Here is a 25710-nt window from a genome sequence, read left to right on the forward strand (position 1 = left end):
CCTTCACGTTGGACTCGTCGGACCTGTTAAAGGAAAAAGCTTCTACCAGTTCGCGGGGAGTAATCGCTGTTCTGATGTCCAGAAGTTATTTTTGGTCATTCGAGACGGTAGCAGCAACATTATGTACAAAATAAGTTACAAACAACGCAAAAAAAACGAACAAAATAATTGGTTGGGAGCAAGTAAAACGTCAGCCATCCGCCGTTCTACATGACAATGACTAGCAGTTGTTACAGTGGTGTTGGAGATCCGGTGGGAACAGTTTGACTGGCCCAATAAAGAGCTGTGTTGGTGCTAGTTAAGCCCTGTCCAAGACCTCTAGCTGGGTTAGGAAGCTAATCACTGTATTACTGTCTCTGCATGGAATGATGCTAGTCAGCTAGATATGAAGCAATATGTCTAGCCTGGTCTAAAGTAGGAATTGACTACAACCCACTAGGGTGCACACACTAGTGCAGAGGTGTTAAACTCATTCCATGGAGGGCCTAGTGTCTGATAGTTTTTGTTTTTTCCTTTCAATTAAGAACCTAGAAAATCAGGTGAGTGGAGTTCCTTACTAATTAGTGACCTTAATTCATCAATCAAGTACAAGGGAAGAGCGAAAACCAGCAGAAACTCGGCCCTTCGTGGAATGAGTTTGACGCATGTGCACTCGTGTATAGTGCAGGAGTATTCAAATCCTACCCTGGAGGTCCGGAGCCTGCTGGTTTTCTGTTCTACCTGATAATACATTGCACCCATCTAGTGTCCCAGGTCTAAACCAGTCCCTGATTAGGGGGGAACAATGAAAAAAAGCAGTGGAACTGGCTTCGAGGTCCAGATTTGAATTTGAGGGGTATGGAGCATCAGAACAGGAAATGTTTATCAAGTTATACCATTGTCTTACATCAGATCACGTCACTCCTACGCGAAACTCGTCCCTCAACCAATCTATCTTCGAGGACATGGAACTCATCTCCAAAAATCTAGATTTTGCTTCTAGAGCACGCTCCTGGTAGTTATGACGCACTGGCAAAAAATTATCCAGCTAGCAGCCTAATGCAAACTTGTTTGAATGGCCATACGGTAGCTAGTTTGCCATCTTGTTGATGAAGTTGTAAGGCACCAAAGTTATGGGGCTGTTGGTTTTCAGAAATCAGCATGTATCTGATATCTGGCACTGTGCCTTGCTACTTTGTAACATTTGGCCAACACAATAACATGGCAGAGAACAGTCAGCTGTACTGTAGAACTTGGAGCACTAATCACGACAGAACAGATATCATAAACTCATTTGTGCATTATCTACAACTTCAGCTAGCAAGAGGGAGTATTCATAATTGACTGTGTAAACTGGCCATGTTAGAGTCTGCATTTCATTTCATATGGATTGATTTGAAACTGGTTCTGCCAGCAAGCAGATACTAATGCGTTAGCTAGCTAATTTTCATGTACATTTTCACATTTCATAAATACTGACACTACCACCACAAAACACCTTTGCTAGATGTAGAATTAGGTAGTTAAGACTTGCTCGCAAAAAACCCTGTCAATATTAGCTACAGCTTTATAGTTTTGGGCAAGATTAACTCTGACCCTTTAGAGGATGAAAGGGGAATTCAGTGGACGATGTCACCTTGGTAACGTTTCGAATAGGACAGCATATTGTAGCCGGAATTCTTTTTAGTTATCCCATGAGTGTTTGTGAGTTATCAGACAGATCTGACGTGAGACAATGCAAGTTATACATTACTTCTTTAAAGTAATAGTAGCAAGTCATTGTTTGGTGGACACAGCATATGGGTTACATTACCATAAAACCACATTAGCGTAGAGCAAGTGAAACAATGAGAAAAATACATCATGTAGAGGTCAGAGGAAAAACCTGAAGTCAATTACATGAATCATTAATATCATCTAATGTTGTCATTCATTACTGTATGGCCATTATACAGACAGAGAGAGAGAGATTCCCTCTATATCTAAATGATATTGAAATCAGAAAAGTAGGTCCTTCATTTGAACAGGGACCAAATCCTCAATGGAGGTAAGATGGATGAAATTATAGACTTATTAAATATGGAGAGGGGGAGGAGGAGGAGGAGGAGGAAAAGGTGATTAAGGGTAGAGGAAAATAGAAATGAGCAGAATTCCCTGTCGCCCTTCACCGATTAGATAAAAAAAAAGGGGACACTGATTTAGTGCGCGTGTGTATTACCTCGTTCTTTAGCGTATCCAGGTTTTTTCGGAGGTGTGTGTTGTCGTGTGTTAGCTGGTGTGTGTGTTGTTCCTTCATACTGAGTGTTCTCTTTAGTGAGTCCTGAGTGGCCTTTAGAGCAGACAGGTCCTGCTTCATGTGTCTCAGCATCTCCCCACGCTCATTCACCTACACACACACACACACACACGACAGAGAGGTTAGCTAGCTGCACACTCAGACCAACAGAGACTACAGTAGTAGACCAGACAGAGGTTGCACTCCTGACCTGTGTGTGTGTGTGTGTGTGTGTGTGTGTGTGTGTGTGTGTGTGTGTGTGTGTGTGTGTGTGTGTGTGTGTGTGTGTGTGTGTGTGTGTGTGTGTGTGTGTGTGTGTTCATTGTCTGTCTAGCCTCCTCCTCCCATAGCTAATCTAACACAGAGCTCATGCAACACTGTAATTAATTTGACTTGGCTAGCTTCATCCAGCAACAGACAGACTGGAGCTCCCAGTTACAGACTGACAGAGAACGTTTCATTATCACTGTGACTGATCACTGAGCACCAGCCAAAACATACAGATGTATTCTCAGCCAGTGTGAGTCTCCCCAGTTCTCTGCTCAACTCCTCCAGTAGTGTAGTCTGAGTCTGGACCTCTGTCTTAGCAGCCACACAACTCTCCTCAGCCTCCTTCAGAGAGTTCTCTAGTGTAAAGATCTGGAAGACACAACACCGATCATGAAAATACATTCTATTTACATATTCTAACATTTCCATTGAGATATGAGAGAGCAAAATAACAAAACTAAGATCAGATCTGCTGTTTTCTTGAAGATATGATGAACGTTGACATGCATTGGCCATAGTACTATAGCGATGACAGTAAAGTTGTGTTGTAACATGCCTTGTTAGTAGCATTCTCCAGCTGACTGTCTCTGTCCTGTAGCTGCATCCTCAGAGACTGGAGAATACCCTCTGTACTCCTCAACTAGAGGGAGAGAGAGAGAGTTAGGGGGTAAACACACAGATGCACACACACCAGTGTGTGTGTTTGTGTGTGTGCGTGCGCACCAAGGTTGGGATCAATATCATTTCAATTCAGAAAGTAAACGAAATTCCAATTTCACATTTTCCTCATTGAAATCCATTGAGGAGAATTGGAATTTCAGTGTACTTCTGGAATTGAAATGGTATTGATCCCAACCCTGGTGCGCACGCACGCACACACACACACACCTCCTGTGTGAGTATGTCCTGTTGGTTGTGTGAGGTGAGTGAGTGAGCCGCCAGTCTGGCTGTCAGTCTGCCATTGTCCTCTACACTGCCCTGGTAGTGACGCTGTAACTCCTTCAGCTGCTCCTCCAACACACACGCGCGCACACGCGCACACATGCATGCACACACACACGCACACACACACACAATAAAAACACATCCTTAGTTACAAATACTTACTTACTAGGAATATACATGTGGAATTGCTAACAAAACCCTATTCTCTATCCAGAAAGAGCTGAATTTGCCTAGGTTTGAACCTGCTTTCGACTGACCACATTCACAATACTTACTTACTTCCGTCAAGGTCTTTATAACTATCAGAAGAAAACTGGAACCTTTTTAGCTTTAACTCTGATTCTGTTACATCACTCATCCATATCAATACTGCCTTTGATGATACGGCCAAAGTCATTTTCCTCATCTTAAATCCAGCACATCCACATTATTAAAACTTCACATTTCCCAATCTCAGGTCTCAATTCTCTGAAGGCATAGGCAGGAAGTTGGGAACTCCCAAAAGAATATGAGATTTGTGAATTTGTTCAAACGAAGGTGCTTAAATGTGAACGATCATATTATCTAGCCTCTATGGAGAGAGAGACCAATCTGAGGAGGACTAGAATGGACTCATTACTTCTGCTATCAAAGTGGGTTCCCACCTCCCCTTTCCTCTCTTCCTCCCTCTCCTTTTCTTTCACTGTCCTACGTTCTCTCTATCAAAGTGGGTTCCCACCTCCCCTTTCCTCTCTTCCTCCCTCTCCTTTTCTTTCACTGTCCTACGTTCTCTCTATCAAAGTGGAGGAGGAGGAGGAGGAGGAGGAGGAGGAGGAGGAGGAGGAGAGCGGCTTGGGCAAATCCTTGATTGGCTGAAGTCTATCCTGTATTTAGGATTAAAATGAATAGGTAGAGAACAATGTGTGGGTTAGAAAGAAAGAGAGAGAGGGGGAGAGGGGGACAAAGAGACAGAGAGAGAGAGATAGACAGAAAGAGAGAGGGTGACCAATATAATTGAATTAAGAAGGTTTGAAGCCAGAACATTTCTATAAGCAATTAGAAGTATGAGGCGAGAACAAGCAGAGATATAATTACCATCTAATAAAAAAGAGATTAGAAACTCACTGAGTACGGTTATGTCTACCCACGGGACAACCTTCATGTAACCTTTCTCAGTTCAGAATGAGATACACTGTATACGGCTGCTCTTATTCAGACTGTCAGACACAACACGCAGTGCGTAGGCGCACACCATCAGATAATAAAGAAACAGTTGAGATGGGAAGCTGCTGCTACAGACAATTCATTAAGTCATTTGTCTAATGAGCTCTTTAGAGCTGCTTTTGGCAGCAGATAGGAATTCATTAACATGGCTAATTGAATTAAACAGGTGCTGATTTCACAGCTGCTTTGCGTTCGCGAACACACGCTGTTGAGACGGAACTACAGGTGGTGTGTGAGGGAGAGAGCGTATGAGGGGTGGAGCGGGTGAGTGCTTGTCTTTGATGGTCTCTCTCAATGGAACCTTGGCACTCAACCAAAAACCAAATGATATGCAGATCAAGTGGTGTGTGTGTGCTCCTGCTTCTCGCTGAGTGTGTGTGTGTGTATATATGTGCTTGAGCTTCAATGGAGCCTGCATGCCCTTGAGATAAACACATGGCATATTAGTAAACACTAAATATGACCTATTGTCTATGGCATGGTCTATGGAGATGAGATGAAGTATTGTTGTGTTGAATATACATTAGAGACACTTACAGCTGGCTGAACCGCATTGGAATCAATTCGATTTCAGTCAGTTCAGGAGACTTGAGGAGATAGAAAATAATGTGCACTTTTCAAAGAGTACTTTTCAACCTCTGAATTACCTGAATTGAATGGACTCCAAGCCTCCCAAAACTCTCTCTCGTCTTTCTCTCTCTCACCTGATCCCTGGCGGAGGTGTGTTTCTCCCTCACATTATTCAGGTCTTCGGTTATCCGTTTCATTCGTTCTTCCTTCTCCTCCAGTCTCCTCCCATACTCATCACCCAGTTCGGTCCTCACCTCCACCATTTTGGCCTCCGCCTGAAACACAGTCGTACTCACACTCAGTATTACAGGCACCCACACTCAGTCACTGTCACACAGTAGGGTCTAAATTACTGCCGCCATTTTATTTTGACAATTCAAATACGCTGTTACACAGTGAAAGAGAAATACTAAGGTTACAAAAACTTGATGATTTCGACAACTATTACAACGATGATCTAACTATGTAGCAGAGAAAGGAGAGATTAGACATTAGATATGGAACCTTGATATGAAACTAATCATACATCAGCATTGTACAAGATCTTCAGTTTCTTGGCAATTTCTCGCATGGAATCGCCTTCATTTCTCAAAACAAGAAAAGACTGACGAGTTTCAGAGGAAAGGTATTTGTTGCTGGACATTTTGAGCCTGTAATCGAACCCACAAATGCTGATGCTCCAGATACTCAACTAGTCTAAAGAAGGCCAGTTTAATTGCTTCTTTAATCAGAACAACAGTTTTCAGCTGTGCTAACATAATTGCAAAAGGGTTTTCTAATGATCAATTAGCCTTTTAAAATGATAAACTTGGATTAGCTAACCCAACGTGCCATTGGAACACAGGAGTAATGGTTGCTGATAATGGGCCTCTGTACACCTATGTAAATATTCCATTAAAAAAAATCTGCCGTTTCCAGCTACAATAGTCATTTACAACATTAACAATGTCTACACTGTATTTCTGATCAAGCTGATGTTATTTTAATGGACAAAATATGTGCTTTTCTTTCAAAAACAAGGACATTTCTAAGTGACCCCAAACTTTTGAACGGTAGTGTATATGTTTTTTATTTTTTATTTAAAAAAATGTACACATATTTAACCCCTTATTTTTGTTGGCAGAAAACTACCTCCGTACTTCCATTAATTTGTATGGGTTACCTTCAGACTAGTCCCGTGACACTCATGGGGGTCGTAGAGCAAAACAGAGAACCCCGTCGTGTTCGTGAGAGTCTCCCCTTTTCATAGAGTTTGTAGCCAAACTGTTCGGACACTACAAACGTTTTCGTGAGAAGACCGATTTTTCGGAATGTCTCCTGGTCTGACAAACACCGCTGTAGCTCGGCTACCATCCACCGCAGATGCGGAATGCCGACATAGGCGGATACGGTGGATTGAGATGCAGCCCATGCAAAACTGATATCGCTAGATAAAACTGACCAAACATACAACAACACACACACACTGATTAATTTCACCCTCTCACCCTCCCGTCCGTCCTACCCTTCCCCTTCAAGCCCTCGGCTAAGGGTGAATATCAAATCAGTTCCTTTTTTAATTTCTCAAAAGCGAAGTGTAATTTGTTATTATGAGACAGTATATACATATATCCGAATACAGATTGTGTGTGTATATGTGTGTGGTGTCAGACACAGGGGCTGACGAATGACTTCACTCCAGATTGCTTTACATCACAAATCATTGTCACATTATAATACCCCTAATGCAAATACACGTGTGCGTGCGTGTGTGGTGCATGTGTGTGTGTGTATGGTGTGCATGTGTGTGTGTGTGTGTGTGTGTGTGTGTGTGTGTGTGTGTGTGTGTGTGTGTGTGTGTGTGTGTGTGTGTGTGTGTGCGCGTGTGGTTTCCCTGTATCGCTGGCGAGCTCATTGCTCTCAGAAATCAAAGTTAAATGGGTCATCTATCATCAAAATATACTGTATGTCTGGAACACTTGTCTCCGTCTCACTCTGTATGGGTGTGTGTGTGCGCGGTGTGTGGGTGCGGTGTGTGGGTGTGTGTGTGTGCCTGGTTGTGATTAATGTGCTGCATTGGGCTGTTCAGCTATGCATGTTGGTGAGTTTATCGTTTGATGCTGGCTCCAATTAAACTCCTCTAAAGTGACTGATGGCTTTAAGACTCTGTCCATCAATAAAGGCCATCCAGGCCTCTGCACCAGGATATGTCATTCTCACACTAACTAATGTCCTCTTGACTAGCAGGCACTGTGCGTGTGTTTCAACTCCACCATCTTATAAAAGACCACAATATATCTTGCCCAGTTGTCCTATGCCCAGACCCAGTAATCTGATATATCATAGATATTAATTCTCATGTAACTCTAATGACAGACTCTGATATTGTTATTATGCCTGCATCAGCCAAAATACACACACAGACAAGAGCAAACGGCATATGTGTCTTACGGGAGGGGGGATTGAGTTGTGTTTGAGAATAGGCTGTTTGCAGGATTTGCAAGAAGGGATTTTCATTTGTAGAGGGGAGGAGGAAGGAAGGAAGGGTGAGGAGAGGAATACGGAGATGGTGGGGGGTGGAGAAGACATTGAATGATGATACTCGGTGTGTGTGTGTGTGTGTGTGTGTGTGTGTGTGTGTGTGTGTGTGTGTGTGTGTGTGTGTGGAAATAGGGTAGCAATATAAAATAGACAGTATAGCTCAGAAGACTCCAGAGAAGACATGTCTCCTAGGGGAAACACCCATCTCCCCCTCGGTCTCACCCTTTCCCCTACCTCTCAGCCCTCTACCACCTCACCATTAAACCTACTACCCCTCACCCTCACCCTCCACCCGCCCCTCTCTGTCCTATGCTGTGTAGTCCAATGGTATTAGCTGTGTGTTGATATTTAGATGGATGAGTGGAGAGTAAGGAAGAGAAAAGACCCAAACACACCACACACACACCGACACACCGACACACACACACACACACACACACACACACACACACACACACACACACACACACCCTTACAGCCCCTCAGCGCTCTCCTGTCCTCACAAGCATGGTTTCCCCCTCTAATTGCTGCCATTCGTCAGTGTGTGTGTGTGTGTGTGTGTGTGTGTGTGTGTGTGTGTGTGTGTGTGTGTGTGTGTGTGTGTGTGTGTGTGTGTGTGTGTGTGTGTGTGTGTGTGTGTGTGTGTGTGTGTGTGATATAGGGCTGCCACAGCACCACCTGATGTCCCCTGTCAGTACTACAGTGTTTGCTACTGCCTCAGTCACACCTCACCACCTACAGCAATCTACCATTCCACTGTCTCACTGCAAGGCTGCCACCAGGCATGCACACAGCTCTCATTTAACACACAGCTCTCATTTAACACACACACACACACACACACACACACACACACACAGCTCTCATATTTAACACACACACACACAAACACACACACACACAGCTCTCATTTAACCCACACATATGCACACACACACACACACACACACACACACACATATGCACACACACACACATATGCACACACACACACACACACACACACACACACACACACACACACACACACACACACACACACACACACACACACACACACACACACACACACACACACACACACACACACACACACACACACACAATGAACACAGGAACACAATGAACACAGAGTATTGTATATTATCTAGTATTATTGTTATCATACGAGGGACATTATCATTGTTAACGGTCATTAAGATCAATCTAAATGAAAAACACACACACACACACACAGGCAGACAGAAACTAAAGACAAACTCACACAGTGCTTCAATACACTGCAACCTCATACAACACTGATACATATTTCCGTACTGGATTAAAACCAATTCAGATATTCTTTCTCTGTCCATCTCTCTGTATCTCTAGCTCAGTGAATAGTCAAAGCAAACTGTATTTGAATGGTTAAACAACAACAGTTATTGTTGTCTATTATTCATTCTATCACAATCACATTAGAATGTGGTGATTAGTTACACTGCCTGGCTTCTATGTTCCTATAAGAAGCCTTTAAGTATTTTGTAATGTAGCAATTTATAGATTTTTTATTCATATTCTACATCATTGTCTGTCAGTTTTACATCCAGCGCCAGACAATCTACAATTTAATATGTAATCTTGTGTTGATTATTAATGAGTGTTTCCCTCACAACCAATCAACTACAGCAATCTACACCTAACACAGACACCTTATCAATCAGAGGATCACACTGTCACACACACACACACGCACACACACATATACGTACGCAACCATCAGTCAGCTTCATCAACCTAACTCATCTATCTTACGGTCTGTCTGTGGAGCCAACAGTTGTCCAACCTTAGCATTCGTCAGAATTACAGTCTGATATTAACAACACACAGAAATATTCATCTTGGAGGTAAACACTAACCGGCTTAAAAAAGAAAATGAGATTATTTTACAGGAATATCCTCACAGAGGACCTCGGGGGTAATGAGGAGAACAGGAGGCTGTTTACATCTCTCCCCCCACTCTCTCTCTCTATACGTCTCTCTCTCCTCTACACTCCCTCACTCTTTTCTCAGGTGAGATTTGAAAAGGTATGATTACTTTGTATGTGCATTCACATTCATATGTTTGTGCACGCACGCATGAGTATGTGAGAGAGTAAAAAGGTAGGATTGCCTAGGATCCCCGTCTCACTCCCTCTCTCTCTGTCCTATTCATATTTCACCTTCAATTTAATTTTTTCATCAGTCAGGGAGCTGCCTGCCGCAGTGATTCAATTATGCTTTGTGATTGGCCCGCTGGCATCCTGAAGGGTCACGGAAAGGTTAAAGAATTCAGTGGCACAAACATGATTATGGCTCTGTAGTGTCTGATCAGAACCGCTGCTTATCACAGAACACTGGACCTGACTGGCTGGTTGTGTGCCTAGAGGTTCTGGGTTGGAGGGGTTTACATGTTCACTGTTCAAAACAAATGTTTACATGTAGTTTATATTGAACTCGTAGGCACACACAGCCGAGGACCCAAATTACAGCTACTCATTGACGCTGAGGCTGGCAGACATTAAATCCTTCTTATACACGGAGCGAATAGGCAATGTAATGACATCAACTCTCATCTCCCCAATACTACCTAGAGACAGGAGCTATATAATAAGTCTGACTAATATCCAGCTGTGTTTCTTGATACTACGGAGATACTGAATAGGTTGCAATACAAACATGTACACTCTGCCCTCCCTGCATCTATCCATATCCTCACTGGGGCCGAGCTCCCTGCCATCCAGGACCTCTATATCAGGTGGTGTGAAAGGAAGGCCCGGAAAATTGTTAAAAGACTCCAGTCACCCAAGCCATAGACGGTTCTCTCTGCTACCGCACGGCCATAGGTACAGGGTCCTGAACAGCTTATATTCCCAAGCCATAAAACGGCTAAATAGATAACAAAATGGCTACACAGACTATCAGAGTTGACGCTTGTAATTTATTTATATTTTTTGCACTGTCTGTATGCACATTCACAGGGCCCTAAACACTCACACGGACACACACAAAAATAAATTCCATCATCTGCTCACACACATATAACATGCACATACAGTACCAGTCAAACGTTTGGACACACCTACTCATTACAGGGTTTTTCTTTATTTTTACGATTTTCTACATTGTAGAATAACAGTGAAGACATCAAAACGATGAAATAACACATATGGAATCATGTAGTAACCAAAAAAGTGTTAAACAAATATATTTTATATTTGAGATTCTTCAAAGTAGCCACCCTTTGCCTTGACAGGTTTTCACACTGTTGGCATTCTCTCAACCAGCTTCATGAGGTAGCCACCTGGAATGTATTTCAATTAACAGGTGTGCCTTGTTAAAAGTTAATTTGTGAAATTTCTTTCCTTCTTAACAAGGTTGGGGTGGTACACAGAAGATAGCCCTATTTGGTAAAATATCATACTATGGCAAGAACATATCAGAGTTGCTCAAATAAGCTCAAATAAGCAAAGAGAAATGACAGTCCATCATTACTTTAACTTCTCTAGGGTAGGGGGCAGCATTCGGAATTTTGGATGAAAAGCATGCCCAAATTAAACGGCCTGCTTCTTGGGCCCAGAAGATATGATATGCATATAACTGATATATTTGGATAGAAAACACTCTAAAGTTTCCAAAACTGTTAAAATAGTGTCTGTGAGTATAACAGAACTGATTTGGCAGGCGAAAACCTGAGAAAAATCAATTCGGGAAGTATTTTTTCTTTTGGTTTTGTAGTTTTCTATTCAATGCCATTACAGTATCCATTGACTTAGGACTCAAATTGCAGTTCCTATGCCTTCCACTAGATGTCAACAGTCTTTAGAAATTGTTTCAGGCTTGTATTCTGAAAAATGAGGAAGTAAGAGCAGTCTGAATGAGTGGACCCTAAAGTGTCACAGAGCTTTTTCATGCGCGCGACCGAGAGAGTGCCTTTCTTGTTTACTTTTCATATTGACGACGTTATTGTCCGGTTGAAATATTATCAATTATATAGGCTAAAAGCAACCTGAGGATTGAATATAAACATCGTTTGACATGTTTCTATAAACTTTACGAATACAATTTTGATTTTTTTGTCTGCCTGTTTTGACTGCGTTTGAGCCTGTAGATTACTGAAGAAAACACGCGAACAAAACTGAGGTTTTTGGATATAAAGAGACTTTATCGAACAAAAGGAACATTTATTGAGTAAATGAATGTCTGCTGTGTGCAACCATATGAAGATCATCAAAGGTAAGGGATTCATTTTATCTCTATTTCTGACTTGTGTAACTCTTCTACTTGGCTGGTTACTGTTTGTAATGATTTGTCTGCTGGGCTATGTTCTCAAATAATCGTAAGATATGCTTTCGCCGTAAAGCATTTTTTAATTCTGACACCGTGGTTGGATTCACAAGAAGTTCATCTTTAAACCTATGTAAAATATGTTTTGTTTTCTGAATTTTTATAATGAGTATTTCTGTATTTGAATTTGGCGCCCAGTTTCACTGGTTGTTGAAGAGGTGGGACGCTAACATCTCACATACCCAAGAGAGGTTAAGAAATTAAGAAATGACGGTCAGTCAATGCAGAACATTTCAAAAAAATTGAAAGTTTCTTCATGTACAGCCGCAAAATTCATCAAGCGCTATGATGAAACTGGCTCTCATTAGGATCGTGACAGGAATGGAAGACCCAGAGTTACCTCTGTTGCAGAGGATAAGTTCATTAGAGTTACCAGCCTCAGAAATTGCAGCCCAAATAAATGCTTCACAGAGTTCAAGTAACAGACACATCTCAACATCAACTGTTCAGAGGAGACTGCGTGAATCAAGCATTCATGGTCGAATTGCTGCAAAGAAACCACTGCTAAAGGACACCAAAAAGAAGAAGAGACTTGCTTGGGCCAAGAAACACAAGCAATGGACATTAGACCGGTGGAAATCTGTCCTTTAGTCTGATGAGTCCAACCCACTGTGTCTTTGTGAGACGCAGAGTAGGTGAACGGATGATCTCTGCATGTGTGGTTCCCACCGTGAAGCATGGAGGAGGAGGTGTGATGGTGCTTTGCTGGTGAAAATGTCAGTGATTTATTTAGAATTCAAGACACCTCCAGGCTGTATAAGGGCTATTTGACCAAGAAGGACAGTGACAGAGTGCTGCATCAGATGACCTGGCCCCACAGATGGTTTGGGATGAGTTTGACCGCAGAGTAAAGGAAAAGCAGCCAAAAGTGCTCAGCATATGTGGGAACTGCTTCAAGACTGTTGGAAAAAGCATTCCAGGTGAAGCTGGTTGAGAGAATGCCAAAAGTGTGCAAAGCTGTCATCAAGGCAAAGGGTGGCTACTTTGAAGAATCTCAAATATAAAATATAATTGGATTTGTTTAACACTTTTTTGGTTACTACATGATTCCATATGTGTTATTTCATAATTTTGATGTCTTCACTATTATTCTACAATGTAGAAAATAGTAAAGATAAATAAAAACCCTTGAAAGAGTAGGTGTGTCCAAACTTTTGACTGGTACTGTATATTTATACTGACTCTACCTACACACACAAACCCACTCACATACAGTTGAAGTCAGAAGTTTACATACACCTTATTCAAATACATTTAAATTCCGTTTTTCACAATTCCTGACATTTAATTCAAGAAAACATTCCCTATCTTAGGTCAGTTAGGATCACCACTTTATTTTAAGAATGTAAAATGTCAGAATAACAGTACAGAGAATTATTTATTTCTGCTTTTATTTCTTTCATCACATTCCCAGTGGATCAGAAGTTTACATACACTCAATTAGTATTTGGTAGCATTGCCTTTAAATTCGGTCAAACATTTCAGGTAGCCTTCCACAAGCTTCCCACAATAAGTTGGGTGAATTTTGGCCCATTCCTCCTGACAGAGCTGGTGAAACTGAGTCAGGTTTTTAGACCTTCTCGCTCTTTACACGCTTTTTCAGTTCTGCCCACAAATTTTCTATAGGATTGAGGTCAGGGCCTTGTGATAGCCACTCCAATACCTTGACTTTGTTGTCCTTAAGCCATTTTGCCACAACTTCAGATGTATGCTTGGGGTCATTGTCCATTTGGAAGACCCATTTGCGACCAAGCTTTATCTTCCTGAACGATGTCTTGAGATGTTGCTTCAATATATCCACATAATTTTCCTGCCTCATGATGCCATCTATTTTGTGAAGTGCACCAGTCCCTCCTGCAGCAAAGCACCCCCACAACATGATGCTGCCACCCCCGTGCTTCATGGTTGGGATGGTGTTCTTCGGCTTGCAAGCCACCCCCTTTTTCCTCCAAACATAACAATGGTCATTATGGCCAAACAGTTCTATTTTTGTTTCATCAGACCAGAGGACATTTCTCCAAAAAGTACGATCTTTGTCCCCGTGTGCAGTTGCAAACCGTAGTCTGGCTTTTTTATGGCAGTTTTGGAGCATTGGCTTCTTCCTTGCTGAGTGGCCTTTCAGGTTATGTCGATATAGGACTCGTTTTACTGTGGATATAGATACGTTGTACCTGTTTCCTCCAGCATCTTCACAAGGTCCTTTGCCGTTGTTCTTGGATTGATTTGCACTTTTCACACCAAAGTACGTTCATCTCTAGGAGACAGAACGCGTCTCCTTCCTGAGCGTTTTGACGGCTGCGTGGTCCCATGGTGTTTATACTTGCGTACTATTGTTTGTACAGATGAACGTGGTACCTTCAGGCATTTGGAAATTGCTCCCAATGATGTACCAGACTTGTGGAGGTCTTGGCTGATTTCTTTTGATTTTCCCATGATGTCAAGCAAAGAGGCACTGAGTTTGAAGGTAGGCCTTGAAATACATCCACAGGTACACCCCCAGTTGATTCAAATGATGTCAGTTAACCTATCAGAAGCTTCTAAAGCCATGATTTGACCTCTTTCTCCCCTCTCTCTCCAGATGAAATCTCGCGTCTTGTGACGGCCGGCCGCCCAACAACCTGCCCGCTTGACCCTATCCCCTCCTCTCTTCTCCAGACCATTTCCGGAGACCTTCTCCCTTACCTCACCTCGCTCATCAACTCATCCTTGACCGCTGGCTACGTCCCTTCCGTCTTCAAGAGAGCGAGAGTTGCACCCCTTCTGAAAAAACCTACACTCGATCCCTCCGATGTCAACAACTACAGACCAGTATCCCTTCTTTCTTTTCTCTCCAAAACTCTTGAACGTGCCGTCCTTGGCCAGCTCTCCTGCTATCTCTCTCAGAATGACCTTCTTGATCCAAATCAGTCAGGTTTCAAGACTAGTCATTCAACTGAGACTGCTCTTCTCTGTGTCACGGAGGCGCTCCGCACTGCTAAAGCTAACTCTCTCTCCTCTGCTCTCATCCTTCTAGACCTATCGGCTGCCTTTGATACTGTGAACCATCAGATCCTCCTCTCCACCCTCTCCGAGTTGGGCATCTCCGGCGCGGCCCACGCTTGGATTGCGTCCTACCTGACAGGTCGCTCCTACCAGGTGGCGTGGCGAGAATCTGTCTCCGCACCACGTGCTCTCACCACTGGTGTCCCCCAGTGCTCTGTTCTAGGCCCTCTCCTATTCTCGCTATACACCAAGTCACTTGGCTCTGTCATATCCTCACATGGCCTCTCCTATCATTGCTATGCAGACGACACACAATTAATCTTCTCCTTTCCCCCCTCTGATAACCAGGTGGCGAATCGCATCTCTGCATGTCTGGCAGACATATCAGTGTGGATGACGGATCACCACCTCAAGCTGAACCTCGGCAAGACGGAGCTGCTCTTCCTCCCGGGGAAGGACTGCCCGTTCCATGATCTCGCCATCACGGTTGACAACTCCATTGTGTCCTCCTCCCAGAGCGCTAAGAACCTTGGCGTGATCCTGGACAACACCCTGTCGTTCTCAACTCACATCAAGGCGGTGACCCGTTCCTGTAGGTTCATGCTCTACAACATTCGCAGAGTACGACCCTGCCTCACACAGGAAGCGGCGCAGGTCCTAATCCAGGCACTTGTCATCTCCCGTCTGGATTACTGCAACTCGCTGTTGGCTGGGCTCCCTGCCTGTGCCATTAAACCCCTACAACTCATCCAGAACGCCGCAGCCCGTCTGGTGTTCAACCTTCCCAAGTTCTCTCACGTCACCCCGCTCCTCCGCTCTCTCCACTGGCTTCCAGTTGAAGCTCGCATCCGCTACAAGACCATGGTGCTTGCCTACGGAGCTGTGAGGGGAACGGCACCTCCGTACCTTCAGGCTCTGATCAGGCCCTACACCCAAACAAGGGCACTGCGTTCATCCACCTCTGGCCTGCTCGCCTCCCTACCTCTGAGGAAGTACAGTTCCCGCTCAGCCCAGTCAAAACTGTTCGCTGCTCTGGCACCCCAATGGTGGAACAAACTCCCTCACGACGCCAGGTCAGCGGAGTCAATCACCACCTTCCGGAGACACCTGAAACCCCACCTCTTTAAGGAATACCTAGGATAGGATAAAGTAATCCTCCTACCCCCCCCCTCCCCCTTAAATGAGTTAGATGCACTATTGTAAAGTGGTTGTTCCACTGGATATCATAAGGTGAATGCACCAATTTGTAAGTCGCTCTGGATAAGAGCGTCTGCTAAATGACTTAAATGTAAATGTAAATGATGTCATTTTCTGGAATTTTCCAAGCTGTTTAAAGGTACAGTCAACTTAGTGTATGTCAACTTCTGACCCACTGGAATTGTGATACAGTGAATTCTAAGTGAAATAATCTAATAGTCTGTAAACAATTGTTGGAAAAATGACTTGTGTCATGCACAAAGTAGATGTCCTAACCGACTTTCCAAAACTATAGTTTGTTAACAAGAAATTTGTGGAGTGGTTGAGAAACAAGTTTTAATGACTCCAACATAAGTGTATGTAAACTTCCGACTTCAACTGTACAATCATCCTATACACTGCTGCTACTCTGTTTATCTTACATCCTGGTGCCTAGTGACCCCTATACTTTTCTACCTCTATCACTCCAGTATCCCTGCTGATTGTAAATATGGTATCATAAACTGGGTGGTTAGAGCCCTGAATGCTGATTGGCTGACAGCCACGGGTTTGACAAAACATTTATTTTGACTGCTCTAATTACGTTGGTAACCAGTTTATAATAGCAATAAGGTACCTCAGGGTTTTGTGGTATATGTGGCTGTATCCAGGCACTGTGCTTGTGCATGTGACATTAAAACTTGAAACATATGTTCTAACAGAGGAGATCCTTGTTGCATAACTAAATGGTAACGTCTTCACACGACATAATCTAATGCAATGTGACGAGAAATAATCATGATGCTTTTGTTTCCTGAGCCTGTTTTTGACAGCATTAGTGATGGCTTTGTGACGAACGAACAAGCACACACACACATTCCTCCAAGGGGATGTGAGATGTGAATAATACATTAGCAGATTCATATTGGGAGTGATGCTTGTCAATCAAACTCCCCCCAAAAACACAAGCCATCAGGGAGGATTCAGAGAGACTATTTAGGTCTGGTGTGTGTGTGTGTGTGTGTGTGTGTGTGTGTGTGTGTGTGTGTGTGTGTGTGTGTGTGTGTGTGTGTGTGTGTGTGTGTGTGTGTGTGTGTGTGTGTGTGTGTGTGTGTGCGTGTGAAAGTGAGACACGGTCAGTCGATGGGGCTGTTTGGCGCTAGATTCCCCTGGCGAGGCCTAATTGACGGTGCGACGGCCAAATCTGTCCCCCTCTCCAACGCTTCCCTGTACTATATTCAATATGGCTATTTACATGGCCCACGTCAGTGAGCAAACAAGCTCATTTAAAAGTTCACATGCTAATGTGTGACATTTAAAGCAAACTTTACACGGGGAAAGGACACGCAACAATAGATTTTGATTCTTTTCTTGTCCATGAATCTCATCAGGCATCTTCCATATTTATGAGCGGGAGAACAAAGGGACACCTTAGCAGAGGAGAGGAGGGAGGGAGGAGTGGGGAGCGGGAGTGTGGTTTGGAGGGTGACAACACACATGTTGACAAACAAACAAGTTCTCCATTACATCTGGAGTAGTGTGTGTGTGTGGTAAGCCTGTGTGAGCTGTATCTATTGTGTGCACATGGAAGTGTGTGTGTGTGTATGTACCTGGCGCATAGTTTGCGTGTGAGAGCTCTGGACTTGATGCAGCTGAGACTGTAGCCGAGCCGTGTCCTCCACCCTCATTCTGCTCTCTCTCTGGGTCTCACACAGCCTCCTCTCCTGGGTCTGCAGCTAACACACACACACACACACACACACACACACACACACACACACACACACACACACACACACACACACACACACACACACACACACACACACACACACACACACACACACACACACACACACACACAGAGGTAGACAGAGACAGATATTCAAACTACCCTATCCCCAACTCCAACACCAGCCCTATCTCTACCTACCTCTGATAGAAGAGTCTTCTCTCTCTGTCTGAGAGTCAGAATCTCCCTCCTCTGTCTCTCTTCCTCCTTCCTGACACTCTCCACCTGGAACAGACACAAAAAGAAACAGAAAGGAACAATTAAAACAGACCTGCTAAATTATTCTGAGTATTAAGGTATTTTTTGGCAGAGATAGTGCATGTTAGCGTAGGTAAAACGCAGAGAGAAAGAGAAAGAGAGAGAGAAAGAGAGACCACTATATGACGCCTCCAGCCATCCTCACTCCACTACCCCCAGACATCGACCAGACCCAACCGAGACAGGACAGGGATGAGTGGAGCCCATCACACCCCATCTCCCCAGCCAGAACAGGGCTATATCCCTCCCTGCTCTGTTCATTCACTAGAGCATGCTCCCACCATGATCCTGCCTATTGATTTCAGCTTAAGTAATGAGCCAGCTTATCCAAAAATCTTTAGCGTTTGGGCTCAAGTTAAGGGAGTCGATGGGGGCCATTTCCCTTTCTGAAAAGCACATGCAGACTTTTTATGTACGGAGGGACAAGACAAATCCTGAAGCTGATAAATCAATAGGGCTTTCTGTCGATGGACACACACACACACACACACACACACACACACACACACACACACACACACACACACACACACACACACACACACACACACACACACACACACACACACACACACACACACACACACACACACACACACACAGCTGACTAATGGTCTTTTTTAAGGCAATTAAAGTGAGCTGTAAACGTATGAAGGCCAATCAATGTGGATGTGGGTCTATTATCAGTGCTTTAACACTGATATACTGTGTGTGTGTTTGTGTTTTAGTCTATTATCAGTGCTTTAACACTGAATTAGAAGAGGCTTTAAAGAGCAGCTAGGGGTCTAGCTGAGGTGTGTTGAAGTCATTTATCTAGAACGGTAGAGACCTCAACATGTTACTACAGGACACTATTCTACTGCACTGCCCCCTTCTGCCAGAACTCAAAGTGAATCCAAGCCAATTCATTGTAGAACAATACCAATGTTTATTTGTATTTTCTATTTCCGGATTAATTCAATGTTCACACCAGTAGAAAACATGGAAATGTAGTAAATTGAAAATGTAAGGAAAACTAACTCCGCCAGCTTAGTCCGTCGCTTTAGGCCTTCCCTCGCTGTTCTCAGCTTTGCCAAAGATGAGGAGCGCGTTGGTAAAACCAGCATACAGACAACATTTCCCTAAGGTAATTGGTTCCACATTAATATATTCATTTGACTGTGATTTGTGCATCAGCAAAAAAGCTTCCCCTTTGATGTTTCATATTGTGCCCTCCCTCATTCTCACACACACACACACACACACACACACACACACACACACACACACACACACACACACACACACACACACACACACACACACACACACACACACACACACACACACACACACACACACACACACACACACACACACACACACACACACACACACACACACACACACACCTGTCCATATTCCCTCAGATATTAAACCAATGAAATTGACATTTTATATCTGGGGGGGGGGTCTACAACCTAAATCAGTCAAATATAAGATCGTGAGACTTGGTCATGCTGTGTGGAGAATGTAGATTGGCATGGTGATCGATTAGGCTTGGTTCAGAGGGTGGCTACAGGGGTGACTGGGACACTGGCCATGCGGAAGACAAAAGCAGCGGACTACGGAGCCCTGAAACCAGGTCAACACAACGTCAATCCTTAAGAGTCTATGGCGGGGGTGGGGGTTCTACGAAGCTAAAATATGGAAATGTTTTAAGATGGTCATACCAAGGATCATTTAGCTATTTGATGAAACACTGAATTTGGCCTTACTGCTATTAGCCCATAGAAACACATTGAATAACAGATTCATAAATGGAAAAACAGATAGTCAAAAGGAGGTTTGTGTCTGTCCTACTGTACATGTGAGCTATATAAGAAAGGTCAGGATTTTAATTTTTAGGGACCCATATTTAACCTCTTATTTTTGGCACTAAACTACTTCCATATATACTTCCATAAATGTTTTAAACTGGTACCAGTCTACCATTAGAGGAGTCTTGTGAGGATTGTCTCGTCTTTACATAGAGTGGGCATATTAGAATTGTAGGCCAAACCGTTTTCTGTCAAACACTGCTGTCCCCCGTAACCCCGGCCACCTTCCACCGCAGAAGGCCGACATTGGTGGATGCGGTGGATTGAGCCGCTGCCCACGCAAAAAAAAACTCCAGATATCTCTAGTTTAAACAGACAGATTTTGCTGGGGATTTTTATATTATGCTAATTCGATTTCCGTGGGGGCGTGGACATCAACTCTAGGGGGTTTTAACAGAGATAATAGAACTAAGGCCCGATGCTTTTTAGGCAAATGCCTTATTGGTATGGCATTTGAATATGGTAGTAGCATTTAAATATGGTAGGAGCTCCACCTTTCCCTCTGATAGGCCTATAAGCAATGGCAAAAATCCCACCTAGCCTATCTATCTATCTATCCATCCATCCAATCATTTGTGTCTAGGGGCTAGGAGCTGTTTCTGGACAGAGCCATGGAGAAAGAAAAGGAAAAACATTTGAGGTGATTTCTATTTTAAAGTTACATCGTCCTAATAGAATGTCAAACAATTTGACCTGGGATCGAAAATACATCCCTTGACATTTTTTAGATAATTGTTTTTAATCAAAGTTATGTTTTTGTGGCATTTTGGTCAATGGACAAATAGTGACCTTACCTTGAGAAGAATGGTGCATCACATTGGCTGGGTTTTGATGAACAAACAAGTTGAAGGTGTGTCAAGGCTTGACCCCTTACTGGCCAATCAGAACGTGCTCCAAATATGTGATTGCTTCAAGTTGTGTATTTATGGTATTTTATGTATTGCGTTGTCATCAACTCATTTACATTTAAGTCATTTAGCAGACGCTCTTATCCAGAGCGACTTACAAATTGGAAAGTTCATACATATTCATCCTGGTCCCCCCGTGGGGAATGAACCCACAACCCTGGCGTTGCAAGCGCCATGCTCTACCAACTGAGCCACACGGGACCACTCCAATTCAAATGTTAGTCCGTTATAGCCTTGTTTGTTAAATAGCCTACAGAATCAAAGTAACAACAAGTAGACCTATCTCATATTTGCTTAATATGTTGAACATGTTTTTGAACAGTAATTGCATGGCTTCAAAATGTAAATACATTGTTAACATAGCATTCACACTGATATAGGCATACTGTAAAATGCATTACGTCTGAGCCATGGAAATGCCTAACGTTGTCAATAAGCCATATTAAATTCACTATTGATAAGGTCCTAAAAAATAAAGTGAATAATTCTAATCAAATTCTAATCAAATGTAACAACTTGTTTTGAATAGGCTATGTCTAAATATAGTTACAGGCACCATAATTGCTCCCCGTGGAAATATAATATTAGGCCTATGACAACGTAGAATATGGAGGGTGACACGCACATCCAAACTTTTGACAGGAGCTGGAAACAGATCTAATATAAAGAGAAAAGGGGCAATGTCCACTCACCGTTACTGCTCTGAAATATACACAGACTGTACAAAACATGAGGAACTCTTTCCATGACATAGACTGACCAGGTGAATCCAGGTGAAAGAAAACTATGATCCCTTATTGATGTCACTTGTTAAATCCACTTTAAATCAGTGTAGATGAAGGGGAGGAGACAGGTTAAATGATTTCCAAGCCTTGAGACAATTTAGGCATGGATTGTGTATGTGTCCCATTCAGAGGGTGAATGGGAAAGACGCTTCTGGGTTTTTTATGCTCAACAGTTTCCTGTGTGTGTCAAGAATGGTCCACTACCCAAAGGACATCCAGCCAACTTCAAACAACTGTGGGAAGCATTGGAGTCAACATCGGCCAGCATCCCTGTTGAACACTTTGTAGAGTCCATGCCCCAGACGAATTGAGGCTATTCTGAGGGCAAAAGGAGGGGGTGCAACTTAATATTAGGAAGGTGTTCTTAATGTTTTGTACACTCAGTGTATATAGCTATTGCCTATCATCACGGTTGATATGGCCAGTAGCCCTAGTGACTTTCTCACGTGAAAGGTAAACATACAGGCAAATATAGCCTAGAAGCGGATTCAGCACCACGGACAGCGATCTGAATTCCCAAAATTTGAACGTTTGGTCCGACAGAGGAAGGTGGAAGATGCAAATTTTTACAAAATGATGAACAAAAAACAATAAGCAGCCTTTTTAAATAACTTAATGTTATTTAAACTTAATGTCCTACAGTCACTGACACCTTTCATGCAATGGGCATCGCACATAATGAGTCCAAACATTTCACAGAAGCTGGACAAAAATAATGTCCAATATAAATAAAAAACAGGAATGTCCTGACTGTTTTGCTGCTCGGGATATTTTTATACAATGTTGGTGATGTACATAAGGTTACTGTGCGGGCCTCCACTGGCAAAATCAATGCCATAACTAATTGTGTTATAGGTAAGACCAGCTTTTGGTCAGTCTTAAATATCCCAAATATTCCCACCCCTCCCACCTCAGAGCAAGAGAGCGGATGTTAGACAGGTAAATTGACAAACCTGGCGTAAGGGATGGAAAATGCTAGTGCGCCAGTTTTTACATAACAAAATTGCAAACTAACGTGCATTTGAGACTTGCGTGTCCTTACCGGCAGATGAATATAGAGCCCTCAGTTTAGTTAATGTCATAAATAGCATGACATAAAGGAAAGTGCATAGAAATGCAGCATCGTGGCTTTTTTTTATACCTGGATGGGAACATGTCAACTTAATCTAGTTTACAGCCAGGTCAAGCAATTGATATTCAGAGTATGTGTGTCTAATCTGGGTTAAATCAGTTTACCTAATAAGAGAAGGGCACACAGCAGCTGACTCAGCGATTAGCATGTAGCATTAGCATAAAAATAAAAATAGCATTAGCATCCCATTAGAACACGCTGTAGTTAGCAAAGCGTGTTAGAGTCCTGCGCTAGTCCCTGCCTTTAAACATGCAGTTGCTGTGGTTAGCATTCAGGGCTCTATATAGAGCGCTATAACGTCCCAGTCAAACTAAAGGCACTCTCTTTCATTAGTGCATTAGCTCAGCTAATGGCTAGGCTAATGTTTATGCTAAGTGGAGAAAGGTGAGGACTTCACTTAAGAAATTGGATTAACTCTGAAGTACTTTAGATTTAACAACAGAAGGAAAGTGCCTTGGCTCTAACTAAAGACAAAGCAACTGTTTAATCACACAAGTTGGTTGAGAACTGAGAAATTGTTGCAGGGAGAGGAGAGGTCGAATGAGAAAATTGGAAGTGGAAGATGATCAGGTGACCAAAGACTGTGACCTAAAATGTTGTGTATTGTGGTGCAGGAATGAAGCACTAGGAAGCAGCATTTACAGAACCGTGTGAGTGGGCTTCTCTTTCTTTGTTCTCACTGTTTTGGCCAACAACAAAAAAACAGTTTCCAAAGTCACTTGGGCTACATTACAGTGGGTGCATATACAAGGTTTGGATACTTGGGATGTGCAAATCACCCAACTGCTGTTTGATGACGATGATTGTAACCATGATATCATCTGATTCTAATGATGAACCCTTCCAGACACTATAAAACTACCCACAGCAGAGCAGAAGACTCCCCTCGTATTTAACATTGACCGCACTGCATAACCCATCCATCTGCACAACCAGACAGTCAAAACCAATCCATATCTACAACGCACTCTGCAACGACACAGCCCAAACACATGCAGAGACAGAGATGTAAATTAAGAGAGCTTTTGGTTTGACTTTGTGAGGGTGGTGGTTACAGATGGGAGGAGTTTTCCTGTCAGACATGAATCTTCGTCTGTCCTACTCTCTCTCTCTGCATCTGTCCTGCCACCACTAACTGGAGCCTGAACACTGTCTGTCTGTCTGTCTGTCTTTCATATGGTCAGAGACTAAGGAACGCCCTAGCTGACTAAACTAAAGGAAACCCATTGCACTATTAGAGGGGAAGAGTCCTTGGACTTCAAATAAACAGACACCACTACAGACATATTGAATGTCCCAGAGCACACACAGTAACATCTGTCCCTCTCCACTCACATCTTACTCAGCAGTAGCACACAAGCATGCACGCACGCACGCACACAGAGGGAGAGAGAGCGAGAGAAAGAGAGAGAGAGAGAGAGAGGACTGGAAATCAAATATGAAACCCTCTTGAGAGCCCTCATTCATAGCCTCATTTGCATATTTAATTAGGCTCTTCGTTACAGGATAAGTAGCGTTTATTCAATTTGCTGAGTCTCGTTTGCTGGCATACGTTCAATGAAACCCCAGCGAAGACAAGCTGGCACTGAAGAGAGCAGGGGGGGGGGCAGAGAAGGGAGAAAAATTAACTGCCATTCATCAACAGCTGTTCACCATCAGGTGGCTTCTCACCATGCATGCACAAATTCACTGGCTCTTCAGCCACTCATTATCATTAACATGATGAGCTCTATCCAGTGACAGTTTGTGATTCTCTCTCTCACTTTCTGTCTCTTATCGTGTGTGAGAGGGCTCTTTAATCCCTCATCATCATTAGGCCAGTTTAGCATAATTAGCATCGTTAGCCAGATGAGCTGTGTAGTGCCAGGCTGTGCCAGCCTCCGTTTCTCTCTCTCTGCCTGCCCCAGCAGTGGTTTCAAGTCATTTTGCAACAGACATTGGTCATTAAAAAGACAAGAAAAATTATCTTAAAATCTGTATGCTCAGAACATAGGCCTAACTGTTGCTTCATTACCTATATAACACAAGGATTTTGTGAATTATAATTTACCCTACATAATTCTACATAATCCTACATACATCATACATAATTATATTCATAGAGGCTGGTGTTAAAACCACAAGTGAATTAGATACAGTATGTATATTGGATAGATACAAATCAGAAGGCGGGCCACAAACACCCCCAGGGCCACGCGTTGAGACCCCTGCTCTCTGTCAGCTCAAGGAGACACCTTCTCAAAGCATCAACACACAAGTGACCACTCCTGTCTCTGTACAACACACAACACACTACGACAGCACACGAGTAGGACAAAAGCTAGAGCTCGGCTTCATTCAGTGAAATTAAACATGCTCTCGTCAGCCGCAGGGAAGCGAGCCGAGTAATGCATTATTCATCTGTACTTCACAAAGGAACATTAATCAATTATGAAGATATGAAGAGCGGTAAGTAGGAGACGGAAGACAAGGCCAGCAGTATTAATATGCGGCTGCATCGTGAGGCTAACGCTTTCCTCGCAAATCAATACTTTGTAGATTCATTTTGAGCGGTTGTGCTAAGATGAGGGGGGGGTGAGGGGTGAGGGGGGACGTCTTAGGGTCTGAATTAACATGACTCACCCGTTCTTTTCTGCTTGTTTTTGTCGTTTACTGTATTTTGTCTTGGTTTACACAACGGAGGAGAAAGGC

General features: G+C 43.2%; 1 protein-coding gene across 1 annotated transcript in view; it reads right to left on the reverse strand.

The window, feature by feature from the left end:
- LOC139583582 (polyamine-modulated factor 1-binding protein 1-like) overlaps positions 1-25710 on the reverse strand; it is a 163126-nt gene that overhangs the window by 85000 nt on the left and 52416 nt on the right. Inside the window, exons 6-11 of the mRNA XM_071414825.1 lie at positions 18219-18302; positions 17896-18021; positions 5377-5517; positions 3081-3164; positions 2756-2893; positions 2198-2365 (exon numbers count right to left, since the gene is read on the reverse strand). Coding sequence (XP_071270926.1) covers positions 2198-2365; positions 2756-2893; positions 3081-3164; positions 5377-5517; positions 17896-18021; positions 18219-18302 — 741 coding nt within the window. The remainder of the gene's footprint in view (positions 1-2197; positions 2366-2755; positions 2894-3080; positions 3165-5376; positions 5518-17895; positions 18022-18218; positions 18303-25710) is intronic.

Source organism: Salvelinus alpinus, chromosome 8 (assembly GCF_045679555.1).
Source record: "Salvelinus alpinus chromosome 8, SLU_Salpinus.1, whole genome shotgun sequence".
Lineage (NCBI taxonomy): Eukaryota > Metazoa > Chordata > Actinopteri > Salmoniformes > Salmonidae > Salvelinus > Salvelinus alpinus.